The sequence below is a fragment of the Pongo abelii genome, chromosome 20 (assembly GCF_028885655.2).
Source record: "Pongo abelii isolate AG06213 chromosome 20, NHGRI_mPonAbe1-v2.0_pri, whole genome shotgun sequence".
NCBI lineage: Eukaryota > Metazoa > Chordata > Mammalia > Primates > Hominidae > Pongo > Pongo abelii.
Genome location: NC_072005.2, coordinates 20,193,089 through 20,208,247, shown reverse-complemented (window position 1 = coordinate 20,208,247; position 15,159 = coordinate 20,193,089). Strand labels below are relative to the sequence as shown.

General features: G+C 41.6%; 1 protein-coding gene across 2 annotated transcripts in view; it reads right to left on the bottom strand.

The window, feature by feature from the left end:
* The window catches only part of LOC103888547 (zinc finger protein 253), an 84,742-nt gene that overhangs the window by 20,359 nt on the left and 49,224 nt on the right, over nt 1–15,159 (bottom strand). Inside the window, exon 1 of one of the 2 annotated variants that reach the window (XM_054540053.2) lies at nt 9,774–10,101. The exons of the other annotated variant lie outside the window; for it this stretch is intronic. Within the exon in view, the coding sequence (XP_054396028.2) occupies nt 9,774–9,776 (3 nt within the window). The 5' untranslated portion in view covers nt 9,777–10,101. Of the gene's footprint in view, nt 1–9,773; nt 10,102–15,159 lie in introns of those variants that run through there. 2 annotated transcript variants of the gene reach the window in all.

Sequence of the window (15,159 nt, the reverse complement as noted above, 5' to 3'; positions counted from 1 at the left end):
GACAGATTTCAAGATAAAGAAAGAAAGAGTTTAATGGCCGGGCGCAGTGGCTCACGCCTGTAATCCCAGCACTTTGGGGAGGTCGAGGCGGGTGGATCACGAGCTCAGGAGATCGAGACCATCCTGGCTAACACGGTGAAACCCCGTCTCTACTAAAAATACAAAAAAATTAGCCGGGTGTGGTGGTGGGCGCCTGTAGTCCCAGCTACTCAGGAGGCTGAGGCAGGAGAATGGCGTGAACCCAGGAGGCAGAGCTTGCAGTGAGCCGAGATCGCACCACTGCACTCCAGCCTGGGCGACAGAGAGAGACTCCGTCTCAAAAAAAAAAAAAAAAAAAAAAAAAAAAAGAAAAGAAAAGAAAGAAAGAGTTTAATGTAGTTTAGAGAAAATTTTATTCTGTTTATATTTACTTTTTTTTGTGATTTGTGGAGCAACTACTGGATCTGCAGGAATAGAAACCAAGTTGCTAAATAGAATGTCTCTGTTAGCACTGGATTCATAGAAAACTTAAAAACTAACACCCTCTAATGCATATTTTGTTTTTCTGACTTATCTGCTTTTGAGTTTCAGTAAATTCTAAGCACCAGCTCTAGAAAGGCAGCAGGATTCACCAGCCAAAACTCTGATCTCTTCTGATCAGTTCTGTGAGGCAAGACTCCAGGGTAGAGGCAGACCTAAATAAGGCCTCCAAAAAGGGTGAATCTTAACAGATCTAGGATAGGGTGAGAACCCTAAGTAGAATTCTGTTCTCTATGCCACTAGGGTACTTCCAGTTTTGTTTTTTCTAAGCTTACCTAAAAGAAACTTAACTCTCAGAGTTTCTGTAATTTGTTTGTTTGAGATGGAGTCTCTCTGTCGCCCAGGCTGGAGTGCAGTGGCACGATCTCGGCTAATTGCAAACTCCGCCTCCCAGATTCACGCCATTCTCCTGCCTCAGCCTCCCAAGTAGCTGGGACTACAGGCGCCCACCACCAGGCCCGGCTAATTTTTTTGTATTTTTAGTAGAGACGGGGTTTCGCCGTGTTAGCCAGGATGGTCTCGATCTCCTGACCTCGTGATCCGCCCGCCTCGGCCTCCCAAAGTGCTAGGATTACAGGCGTGAGCCACTGCACCCGGCCTGTTTCTGTAATTTTTATATTTCCTAGCCACCGCCCTGTCAACTTTATACTATACACTACTATGCAATTTAAACAAATCCCCAAAGGTTTTCTAGGGTAATTTTTATTTTCTTTTTGGAGACAAAGTCTTGCTCTGTCGCCCAGGCTGGAGCGCATTGGCATGATCTCGGCTCACTGCAACCTCCGCCTCCTAGGTTTAAGCTGTTCTTTTGACTCATCCTCCCGAGTAGCTGAAACTACAAGCGTGTGCCGCCATGCCTAGCTAATTTTTGTATTTTTAGTAAAGACAGCGTTTCACCATAATGGCCAGTCTGGTTTGGAACGCCTGACCTTGTGATCTGCCCGCTTCGGCCTCCCAAAGTGCTAAAATTACAGGTGTGAGGCACTGCACCAGGCCTTTCTGGGCTAATTTTATTAGAAAATAAATATGTGGCCGGGCACGGTGGCTCCCGCCTATAATCCCAGCACTTTGGGAGGCCGAGGCGGGCAGACCACCTGAGGTCAGGAGTTAAAGACCAGCCTGGCCATCATGGTGAAAACCTATCTCTACTAAAAATACAAAAAATTAGCTGGGCATGGTGGTGGGCACCTGTAATCCCAGACACTCTGGCGGCTGAGACAGGAGTATCACTTGAACCCAGGAGGCTGAGGTTTCAGTTAGCTGAGATCCCGCTGTTGCACTCTATCCTGGGCGACAGAGACTCCATTTCAAAAAACCAAAAATTAATTATAATAACAATTCTTCTGTTCATGAATATCCCTACAGGTGCAGACATCACAAATCACAACAATATAAAGAAAGTGGCCTAAATAAAGCCCAAGATTTTGGACACATCTATTTATTGTACCAAACATATGACACATAATTCAATTATTTATCCAGTAGCTAATCTAGACTGAAAGTTTCTGGATTGTAGGAACCATGACTGCTTAATTTTTTTTAATGGTTATATGAAATGTAAGGAAATACTTTATCTATTTGGGTCTCCAGATCTCATCCTTGTTTATCATTCAAGCACCAGAAACTGGAGAAACTCTCATCTGGGTACCAAAGAAACCTCTTGTATGAGGGGATGAACAAACACAGGATGACTCATTTCTCTTACACTGAGACAGAAGCAGCATTAACCGCAATTTTCAGCCTGACACAATTCTGCTCTGGACATCCTCAAATACCTCAAATACACCTAGGAGACTGTGAGAGAATTTCCAGTGTCCCTGGGCTGATGGCCCAATGATAAGCCAGGCTGGAGAGACTCGGGCTGATTCTAAATAAAAAATAGAACTGCACTGGTGGAGCTCCAGAACCTGGATCACCCGTTCTGATTTCCTAGCTCTTGGGTAAGAGAAAGAATAAAAATACTCTACTCCAGTACCACATTTTACATAGTTGTGGTCATGGCTCTGGATACTTTGTGGCCTCGATCTCTCACCCCTAAGATGTTTATTTACACTTACAGATTCAGCCATCAGATTCTATTTCCTCCTGGAACCTCTCACTTCACTGTAGCAGGTCAATGAACAAGATGTGAAAAATCTCACAGAGCCACATTCCCAAATGGGGGCTGTAAGATGTCTATGCTGACATCTCACAAGGCAGAAAATGCCTTTTGTTAGTTTTCTGTACATTCACAATCCAAAGTCCAGCCCTTTTTTATAAATCCGAGGCAGAGGCCAGACCTTATCTGCAGATTCTAGGTAGGATCCACCTGGCTCTGCATCCTTTGGTGTTACAGCAAGTGGAGTACAATCTGAGGAGAGATCCCCTCATAGAGGCTGCTCTAGCACATTCTAAATGATAAGTCTACATGAAAGAAAACAAAAAAAGCTGACACACCATGAATATAAGTAGACAGTTTATTTGGGTCAAGCTTAAGGATTATAACCTGGGAGCAAAGATTCAAGTTGCCTGGAATCTACACTTTACTTAGCAGCAGTTATAAGAGGATTGGTAAAGACAACAAAACAGGGACACAGTGGGCTGATACAAAGTTGTCAGAAATTTTTATTTATTAACAGAAATAACATTGATGTTATATATATATATATATATCTTGTTATGGTTTAGGGTATGGGATACAGTGTCCAATGTGGCACTATTAGTTTAATTTATAGCTACTTGTGGCAATAGTGAACAGTTTCAAGACATGAATACATAGTTCAAAAGGTGGAGAAATACATAACTGCACTTTCTTTTTAACATCTCTCTGAGTTTGATAACCAAAAGGACTTGCATTTGTCAGATAAAAGTTTTTTATTTCCCAAATCTCAAAAACTTGGATTCAAAATGTGGAACTGAAGATTTAGGACCTGAATGGCTGGAGTAGCAGCAGGTGTTACCTGCACGTTTGTAAGGATTTTAGCAAAAAGAGAAAGGGGAAAGTGGAGATTCTCATGTCTACACATCTACTCAATGCACACGTTACTCTGATTCGGTCTGTGAGCTCCATGATCTCTGAATCAGTTTCAGGTCTGAAGATGCAAGAGTCATTCCAGGAGAGATAAAACGATTGATCACTGCCCAGTGAAGTTGGTAGAAATGTGGTCTAGCCTCTCTTGAAGTGACTGTAGAGGACTATAGATGCCAAATAGGAAGAGACACAATTCTTCTTGCATATTTAGGGGACAGCATGCACTTTGCTGCACAACTCTGAGCTGACTGGAAGGCTGAGAGGGAAAGTCCCCTCTAGAGTAAATTCTGGTTGGCACCTTATGTGTTTATATCATGTCTGGTAATTCTAGACAGTGTTTGGAAAAAACAGTTAAAAGAAAAATTTTCTCCAGCCCCAGAAAATCTTCACAATAAGACAAAAGAAAGAAAATGGTTTTATTACACAATTGAACTTGAATGTGATATGCATCATCGTCAATCTGTTTAAGAGGCTCCAAAGACAGAAAGATGATCACCATAATTAATCCACAATTAGAAGAATTTCCAGCACCATGTCATACGTAGTTCATCCTAAATTCACCTGGAGATTGAAGAGGCCATCTGTGTATGCTAATTGCTTATATTCAATGACAAATAAACTTTTCACATCTTCATAACAGGATATAGTTTAGCAGCTTGAAGCCAGGTGCCTGCTGAAGGTAGGATTTCACTCTGCTACAAAAATGGCTGAGTAGCGTTCTATCTTTTTGGCTATTTACATTTTAGAGCAGTGGCTCTGTACTCCCTGGCACTGGGTTACAGCCCTCCTGCTTGCTTTCTCCTGAATGCTAGTGTCCTTTCTTGACCTCTACCATCTGCCACTGAGGCACAGTTCAGAGCACAGCTCACAGTTTATGTGAACCCCATTTGCCACAGCAGCACTCTAGTGTCACATCAGAGAGTGAGGCCTGAGCTGCAGGAGGAGAGCCTGCAGGCCTCGTGGGTAGAATTGCACCTTCACAATCATGAGAATGTGAGCAGTGTTTCAGCCTCAGTTTCTCCTTCTAATGGTGACATGGAAAAAATACTGCTGAATTTCCAGCATGAGTCCAGATAGAGATAGCTCTGAAAGTTCTCACTGTGACAGTCCACCTCATTTGGACACCATAGGATAGTAATAGGGCTTCTGAAACAGACACCCAAAGCATTGGAGAGAAAAACAGATCTCCATCTGAGCCAGATTATTTTGAGAGAAAAATGTAAAAAAGATCTTTAAAAAAAGCTCAGGTTAGATATAAGATTGATCAAATGAGCCAGAAAATGTTCCCCTAAAAGCAATTTCTCTCTAAACACCCAAAGTACACAGCTACTCTCAGCATGAGAAACATGAACATTATGTAGAAAGGGGGCAGATTTTCAGAAGAATTTTATAAAGTTTCTTTTCCATCTCTGCTGCTGTCTCATCTCCTAGGCACTGAATGGGGGTTCTATATTGAAATACATCTGACAACTTCCAACAACACCTTAAGATGAAGAAATAGAATTTGACTGTGTTCATATAGTGGAATATATTACAACTTGCAACATAGCTAACTGAATAGCTATTATGGTTTTTGGGTGGCCACATCACCTGTCTTTATTTTTCCTGTAATAGCAGCATTCCAACTTAGTGAAATAAAAGATAATAAAATTGTGTTTACTCATAATTATTCCTATTGAGTAAAGTAATAAACATGTCAGACTAATATCTACTCTAACAATTCGGTAGATATTTATATCTAATGTCTATAGACATAAATTATATTTATGTCTAATTTGGTAGCAAATTTTCTTTGGACATTAGATATAAATATCTAACTGAATAATTTTAATGAACAGGTCATAATATATGTAGCTTTTTTTTTTTTTTGAGACACAATCTCATTCTGTCACCCAGGCTGGAGTGAAATGGTGCGATCTCAGCTCACTGCAACTTCTGCCTCCCAGGAACAAGCAATTCTCCTGCCTCAGCCTGCCAAGTAGCTGGGATTACAGGCGCGTGCCACCACACCCAGCTAATTTTTTATTTTTAGTAGAGATGGGGTTACACCACGTCAGGCTGGTGTCGAACTCCTGACCTCAGGTAATTAACCTGCCTCAGCCTCTCAAAGTGTTGGAATTACAGGTGTGAGCCACTGCACTCGGCAATGTATGTAGCATTTTTAAAAACTGCAACTATACTTCAGTTAAAACACTTTATATTTCAAAAGTATAAATAACAATATTAAAATAACCATTTAAGTGAATCATTCAAAGTAAGTATTGTGGCTTTATGTTCATACTATTGTAGAAAATATTGTTTTTGGCTCACACCGGTAATACCAGCACTTTTGGAGGCTGAAGCAGGTGGATCACCTGAGGTCAGGAGTTCGAGACCAGTCTGACCAACATGGCGAAATCCTGTCTCTACTAAAAATACAAAAAAGTAGCCAGACATGGTGGTGCACACCTGTATTCCCAGCCACTCGGGAGGCTGAAGCAGGAGAATTACTTGAACCCAGAAGGCAGTGATTGCAGTGAGTCAAGATTACACCACTGCACTCCAGCCTGGGCAACAGAGTAAGACTGTTTTTTTTTTTTTTTTTTTTACAGGCTCATGCCTGTAATCCCATCACTTCGGGAGGCTGAGGCAGGCAGATCACCTGAGGTCAGGAGTTCAAGACCAGCCTGACCAACATGGAGAAACCGCATCTCTATTAAAAATACAAAATGAGCTGGGCCTGGTGGTGCATGCCTGTAATCCCAGCTACTGGGAGCTGAGACAGGAAAATTGCTTGAACCTGGGAGGCAGAGTTTGCCTGAGCCGAGATCACACCATTGCACACCATCCTGGACAACAAGAGCAAAACATCACCTCAAAAAAAAAAAAAAAGTTTAATTTATATTAATGCAGGTTGCCTACAAACCCTACACATAACTATGCTAATTGTTCTGAAGTAATAAATAGAAAGCAAGATACAACTACAGACTCCACTGTTGATGCACTGTTCTTGCTTTTGCAGTATAAGTACTTCAGCCTGCAAATATTGGATAATCAGGTTTCTGTAAAAGAAACTTAATATCTTTTAGTCTTTAGCATTCTGCATTGCTAAATTTAATCCTATCCTTGTGCTAAACTTCTGTGTGCTCTTAAAATAAGCTTTTATCTAAACAAATCTGTGTCTAACTTAAAGGACTAAAAATGAAAAAAATAAATTTTCAGAAGCAAAAACAAAGCAATAATTCTGAAGTACTACATAAAGATAATCTGGAACCGAGAAAATGACAAAGGGTTTATTTAGCTGTTCATATGATTTACATATATTTCAAAAAAGCAGAGAAAAGTATCTACATATAACCTAAATTCCTTAAGAAAAGAGAGAATATCAAAATATTTTTAAAGCTTTTTATTTATTTATTATACTTTAAGTTCTGGGGTACATGTGCATAACATGCAGGTTTATTACATAGGTATACACATGCCATGGAGGTTTGCTGCATCCATCAAACCATCATTTACACTAGGTATTTCTCCTAATGCTGTCCCTCCCCTAGCCCCCCAACCCCCTTTTTTGGAACTTTTTAAAGAGTTTCTGAACTCTTGGACATCAGAATTTTATAGACTGTATGCACTTGAAAAAATGCTTATGGGGGAAAAAGCAGAAGAGAGAAAGATGTTATAAAAAAAATTCATGAGTGCACAAGACCAATGCAACAGAATAGAGAACCCAGAAATACTGCCACCCTCCTACCATCATCAGATTTTTGGCAAAGCTGATAAGAGAAATGTGGGAAGAATTCTCCACTTAATAAATGGTGCTGGAATAACTAGCTAGCACTATGTAGAAGACTGAAAGTGGACCCCTTCATTACACAATATACAAAATCAACTCAAGATTAATTAAAGACTTAAATGAAAAACTTAAAATTGTAAGAAACCTTGCAAGATAACCTAGGAAATACCATTCTAGACATAGAAACTGGCAAACACTTCATGATGAAGCTACCAAAAGCAATTGCAACAAAAGCAAAAATTGACAATGGGACCTATTTGAACTAAAGAGCTTCTTCACAGCAAAGGAAACTATTAACAGAGTAAACAGACAACCTACAGAATAAAAAAAAATTTGCAAACTTTGCCTCTGACAAAAGTCTAATATCCAGAATTTATTAAGAACTTAAACAAGTTTACAAGAAAAAAAAAATCTCATTAAACAGTAGGCCAAAAAAACATGAACAGATGCTTTTCAAAAGAACATATACATGTGGCTAGCAAGCATATGAGAAAAAAAAGCTCATCGCTAATCATTAGAGAAATTAAGAGAAACCACAATGAGATACCACATCACACCAGTCAGAATGGCTATTTTTAAAAAGTCAAAAAATAACAGATGCTGGCAAGGTTGCAGAGAAAAGGGAATGCTTATACTCTACCTCATAATTGGGTATATACCCAAAGAAATATAAATTATTGTATTATAAAGATACATTCATATGTATGTTCATTGCAGCACTATTCACAATAGCAAAGACATGGACAGGCCCTATCAGTGGTAGACTGGATAAAGAAAACACGGTATGGTCAGATGCGGTGGCTCATGCCTGTAATCCCAGCACATTGGGAGGCTGAGGCAGGTGGATTGCCAGAGCTTAGAAGTTTAAGACCAACCTGGGCAATATTGCAAAATCCTGTCTGCACAGAAAATACAAAGAGAAAAATTGGCCAGGCGTGGTAACACTAGCATGTAGATCCAGCTACTTGAAAGGATGAAGTAGGAGAGAATTGCTTGAGCCAGGGAGGTTGCGGCTAAGTAAGGCCGTATCACTCCACAGCACTCTAGCCTGGGCAATAAGTGACACTCTGTCTCCAAAAATAAAATAAAATAAATAAAAGATTTAGTAAAAACAAAATATGGTACATAAACATCATGGAATACTCTCTGGCCATTCAAAAATAAATGATCGTGTCCTTTGCAATAACATCAATAAAGCTGTAGACCATTATTTCAGAAAACTAATGCAGAAACAGAAAACCAGACATTCGCCATCACACCCAGCTAATTTTTGTACTTTTAGTAGAGATGGGGTTTCTCTATTTTGGCCAGGCTGGTCTTCAACTCCTGACCTCAAGTGATCCATCCACCTCGACCTCCTGAAGTGCTGTGATTACAGGCGTGAGCCACGGCGCCCGGCCCCAAATTTTTAATAGGAGAAAAGAGAAACTGTGAACCCTGACAGATATAATAGATTCCTCTTCAAAGGCCTAACTTTCTTGTTCCTTGTTCTTAGGACCAACTTTTTTGTACCTCTTTGTACCTAGACACCCGCTCCGTAAACAACCCAAACCGCCAGTTCCAATCTGCGACCCGAACCCCTTCCTTATTTGGAAAGTAGCCAATCGGGTCAGCCTAGATTGCGAGGTCTGACCCCGGCCAATGGGGGAAGGACACAGACACAATAACGGCGTTTAGGGTTAAAAACCCCTTTCAAACTGGGAGGCTGAGGCGGGCGGATCAACTGAGTTCGGGAGTTCAAAACCAGCCTGACCAACATGGTGAAACCGCATCTCTACTAAAAATCCAAAATCAGCCGGGCATGGTGACGCATGCCTGTAACCCCAGCTACTCGGGAAGCTGAGGCAGGAGAATCGCTTGAACCCGGGAGACGGAGGTTGCAATGAGCCGAGATCGCGCCATTGTACTTTGGCCTGGGCCACAAGAGCAAAACCCCGCCTCAAAAAAAAAAAAAAAAAAAAAAAAAAAACCCTTCCTTCCTTTCTTCGGTGTGCTCTTGCGATAAGGACGGACGCGAGCAGCACCCTTCTTCAGAAGTAAATATGCCTTCCTGTGAAATTTTCTAAGTGCTGGGTAGTTTTTTGTTTTGTGTTGTTTTGCGGCACCAAGCGCTTGTTTCTAACAACCCCACGGACCAAAGCTCTTCCCATTCATGAACCCGCAGGGAACCGAGTCAGGATTCTCCCCTGACGACCCTCCCGTCGTCCTTGCACGATCTGGGAGAGACGCGGTGCTGCGGATGCAGAGCTGCTGAAAGAGGGCTCCAGGCCAGGGCACAGTCACTGTGCCGGGCCCCGGATGTCACCACAGCCGCCATCTTATGGCTGAAGGGGACTGAGGCCGAGCTGGGCAGGGAGAACTCCGGCGGCAGATTGTGGAGCTGACTGTGAGGAAGCAGAGTCCCGCCAGAGCCACTTCCCAGTGTTCCAACCAGCCTCTCCCCTCTCTCGGGACGTTGGACCCGGCACTCACCATTTCTAGGCTTCCAGGGGTCCCGGGGTTTAGCTGTGGCTCTCCCAATACTTGCAGGTCACAGGGCCACAGAGGATGGGCCTCTATAAGCACAGGACACAGAACACAGAGGATAAACCTGGAGCTCCCGCTGCAACGAGAAACAAAGACACCCAGAAACCATGCGGTTCGCTCCAGCTGCGTGCCTGATTGGACGGTTTCCAGCCCAGCGTCCCTGATTGGATAATGCTTAAGGCCCCGCCTCCCCAGTCGCTGACTGACAGATGTGATCAGATACAGGGCTGAGTGAAGAAAGAGTGACAACCTAGGCTGCAGCCTTTCCTTTCTTTCTTTCTTTCTTTCTTTCCCCCCCCCGAGACGGAGTTTCGCTCTTGTTGCCCAGGCTAGAGTGCAATGGCACGATGTTGGCTCACCGCAACCTCCACCTCCCGGGTTCAAGCGATTCTCCTGCCTCAGCCTCCCATGTAGCTGGGATTACAGGCATGCGTCACCACGCCCGTCTAATTTTTTGTACTTTTAGTAGAGACAGGGTTTCACCATGTTGGTCAGGCTGGTCTCGAGCTCCCGATCTCAGGTGATCCGCCCGCCTCGGCCTCCCAAAGTGCTGGGATTACAAGCGTGAGCCACCGCGCCTGGCCTAGCTGCAGCCTTTTCAAACAGGGCTTCCTCCCTGAGCTGAGCATCCCATCCCAGAGCATGGGAAAATTCTATCTCGTATTCTCTCTCTTTTTGAATGTATTCAAAAGGTGAACAGAAGTACTTTGCTGTCATATTAATAATACATGAAATGTTTGTTCAAGAGAAAATCAACTTTTACTTTGGTAATAATGTATTAGCAATACTAAAGCTAATTTTAATAAGACCTTGTAAAGCCAGGTGCGGTGGCTCAGGCTTGTAATCCCAGTACTTTGGGAGGCTGAGGCGGCAGATCACTGGGTCAGGAGATTGAGACCATCCTGGCTAACACGGGGAAACCCTGTCTCTACTAAAAATACAAAAAATCAGCCGGGCGTGGTGGCATGCACCTGTGTTCCCAGCTACTCAGGAGGCTGAGGCAAGAGAACAGCTTGAACCCAGGACGCAGAGGTTGCGGTGAGCCAAGAACGCACCACTGCACTCCAGCCTGGGTGACAAAGTGAGACTGCGTCTCCAAAAATGAATGAATAAATAAATAAATAAATAAATAAATAAATAAATAAAACCGTGTAAATAAAATTTGTCATTTTTGACCTCTCGAGATTTACATATATAATTTGTAATCTCCTGTAATTTTTTAACTATATTTTATTTATATCTACATTCTTTTTATTTTTTCAGTTTGAAACAACCTTTAAGTAATTTCAAACTGTTATAGGAGATAGAAAATCATTTAGGGACAGGTGCGTTGGCTCACGCCTGTAATCCCACCACTTTGGGAAGCCAAGGCGGGCGGAATACTTGAGGTCAGGAGTTAAAGACCAGCCTGGCCAACACGGTGAAACCCCATCTCTATTAAAAATACAAGAAATTAGCCGTCTCTACTAAAAATACAAAAAATTAGCCAGGCGCGGTGGCGGGCGCCTGTAGTCCCAGCTACTCGGGAAGCTGAGGCAGGAGAATCGCATGAACCCGGGAGGCGGAGCTTGCAGTGAGCCGCGATTGCGCCACTGCAGTCCAGCCTGGGCGACAGAACGAGACTCCGTCTCAAAAAAAAAAAAAAAAAATTAGCCTGGCGTGCTGGTGCACACCTGTAGTCCCAGCTACCACCGAGGCTGAGGCAGGAGAATGGCATGAACCCGGGAGGCGGAGCTTGCAGTGAGCCGAGATTGCGCCACTGCACTCCAGCCTGGGCGACAGAGCGAGACTCTGTCTCAAAAAAAAAAAAAAAAAAAAAAAAAAGAGGCCACTAGCAACCAGGAGAAAGCAAGCAGGAGTGCTGTAACCCAATGCCAGGGAGTACAGAGCCACTGCTCTAAAATGTAAATAGCCAAAAATATAGAACCCTATTCAACCATTTTTGCAGCAGACTGAAAGCCTACCTTCAGAAGGCACCTGGCTTCAAGCTACTAAACTACTTCCTGTTATGAAGATGTGAAAAGTTTGTCATTGAATATAAGCAATTAGCATACACAGATGGCCTCTTCAATCTCCAGGTGAATTTAGGATGAACTATGTATGACATGGTGTTGAAAATTCTTCTAATTGTGGACTAATTATGGTGACCATTTTTCTGTCTTTGCAATCCCTTAAGCAGACTGATGATGATGCATGTCACATTTAAGTTCAATTGTGTAATAAAACCATTTTCTTTCTGTGCTATTTTTGTGGAGTTTCTCTGGGGCTGGAGAAAATTTTTCTTTTAATTGTTTGCAAACACTGTCTAGAATTAGCAGACATGATATAAACACATAAGGTGCCAACCAGAATTTATTTTAGAGGGGACTTTCCCTCTCAGGCTTCCAGTCAACCCATATTTTCGCTTCAAAATGCATGCTGTCCCCTAAATATGCAGGCAGAATTGTGTCTCTTCCTATTTGGTATCTATAGTCCTCTAGAGCCACTTCTAGAGAGGCTAGATCACATTTCTACAAACTTCACAGGGGAGCAATCAACCATTTTACCTCTATCAATGACTCTTGTATCTTCAGGCCTGAAACTGATATAGAAACTATGTAGCCCAGAAACCCAATCACAGTAACATGTGCATTAGTAGACATAGAGACAAAAGAATCTCCACGTTCTCCTTTCTCCTCTTGCTAAAGTGCTCACAAATGTTCAGGTAACATCTGCTGCTACTCCAGCCCTTCAGACCCTAAATCTGCAGCTCCAAATTTTGAATTTAGGTCTTGAGATTTAGGAAATAAAAAACTTTTATCTAAAAAATGCAAGTCCTTTGGTTATCAAACTCAGACATTAAAATAAAAGTGCAGTTATTTCTCCCTCCTTTGAACTATGTATTCATGTCTTGAAACTGTTCACTATTGCCACAAGTAGCTATAAATTAAACTAATAATGACACATTGGACACTATATCCCATACCCTAAACCATAACTATATATATCTAATCAATAATCAATGCTATTTCTCTAAATACATAAAAATTTCTGACAAACAACTTTGTGTCTACCTATTCTCTGTTCTTCTCTTGTTGTCTTTACAAATCCTCTTGTAACTGATGCCAATCAAAGTGTAGATTCCAGACAACTTGAATCTTTGCTCCCAGATTATAATCCCTAAGCTTGTCCCAAATAAACTGTCTACTTATATTCATGGTGTGTCAGCTTTTTTTTTTTTCTTTCATGTAGACTTATCATTTAGAATGTGCTAGAGCAGCCTCTATGAGGGGATCTCTCCTCAGATTGTACTCCACTTGCTGTAACACCAAAGGATGCAGAGCCAGGTGGATCCTACCTAGAATCTGCAGATAAGATCTGGCCTCTGCCTGGGATTTACAAAAAAGGGCCGGACTTTGGATTGTGAATGTACAGAAAACTAACAAAAGGCATTTTCTGCCTTGTGAGATGTCAGCATAGACATCTTACAGCCCCCATTTGGGAATGTGGCTCTGTGAGATTTTTCACATCTTGTTCATTGATCTGCTACAGTTACGTGAGAGGCTCCAGGAGGAAACGGAATCTGATGGCAGAATCTGTAAGTGTAAATAAACATCTTAGGAGTAAGAGATCAAGGCCACAAAGTATCCAGAGCCATGACCACAACTATGTAAAATGTGGTACTGGAGTAGAGTATTTTTGTTCTTTCTGTTACCCAAGAGCTAGCAAATCAGAACGGGTGATCCAGGTTCTGGAGTTCCACCAGGGCAGTTCCATTTTCTATTTCGAAACAGCCTGAGTCGCAGCCTGGCTTATCATTGGGCCATCAGTCCAATGATATCTAATAATCTCACAATAACCTAGGTGTCTTTGAGGCATTTGAGGATGTCCAGAACAGAATTCTGTCAGGCTGACAAAAATGGTTAATTCTGCTTCTGTCTCAGTGTAAGAGAATTGAGTCATCTGTGTTTGTTCCTCCCCTCATACAAGAGGTGTCTTTGGTTAGTATCCAGATGAGAGTTTATCCAGTTTCCTGGTACTTGGATGATAAACAAAGAGGAGATCTGGAGACCCAAATAGATAAACTAGTTGCTTCCATTTCATATGGCCATTAAAAAAAAAAAAAACATGAAGTAGTCATGGTTCCTACAATCCAGAAACTTTTAGTCTAGATTAGCAACTGGATGAATAATTGAATTATGCATCATATGGTTGGTACAATAAATAGATGTGTCCAAAATCTTAAGCTTTATTTGGGCCACTTTCTTTATATTGTTGTGATTTCTGACATCTACACATGAGGGATATTTATTAACAGAAGAATTTTTATTCTAATTACTTTTTAATTTTTGAGATGAAGTCTCACTCTGTCACCCATTCTGGAGTGCAGTGGCACAATCTCAACTCACTGCAAGCTCTGCCATTCAGATTCAAGCGATACTCCTGTCTCAGCCTCCCGAGTAGCTGGGATTACAGATGCCTGCCACCACACCCAGCTAATTTTTGCATTTTTAGTAGAGACAAGGTTTCACCATCTTGGTCAGGCTGGTCTTGAACTCCTGACTTCATGTTCCACCAACCTTGGCCACCCAAAGTGCTGGAATTACAGGTATGATCCACCATGCGGGCCATATGACTTCTATTTATTTTACTTTGTTAAGTGCACATATTTATTTTTAAATAAAATTACCCTAGGAAACCATAAGGGATTTGTTTAAATTGCATATTAGTATATAGTATAAAGTTGACAGGACAGTGGCTAGAAAATATTAAAATTAGAGAAACTCTGGGATTTAAGTTTCTTCTAGGCGAGTTTATTAAAAACAAAACTGGAAGTGCCCTAGTGGTATAGAGAACAGAATTCTACATAGGGGCCTCACCCTGCCCCAGACCTGTTCACATTTATCCTTTTGGGAGGCCTTATTTAGGTCTGACTCTACCTTGGAGTCTGGCCTCACAGAACTGATTAGAAGAGATCAGAGTTTTGACTGGTGAATCCTGCTGCCTTTCTAGAACTGGTGTTCACAATTTCCTGGAACACAAAAACATAAATGGGAAAAACAAAGTGTGTATTTTTGGGTCATATTTTATAAATTCTCTATTAAAACCAGTGCGTGCAGAGTCATTTAGCAACTTGTTTTCTCTTCCTGCAGATCCAGTAGTTATTCCACAAGTCACAAAAAAGTAAATGTAAACAGAATAAAATTTAAACTATGTTAAACTCTTCCTTTCTATATCTCCTTCATCTGCCTATATTTAGCTTTTATTCTTTACAGTTTTTTAAAAAATTTGATGACAGAGAAACAGAAGAAGAAGAAAAAATGCTGGGCCCTTTATCTAAATCCTGGAAACT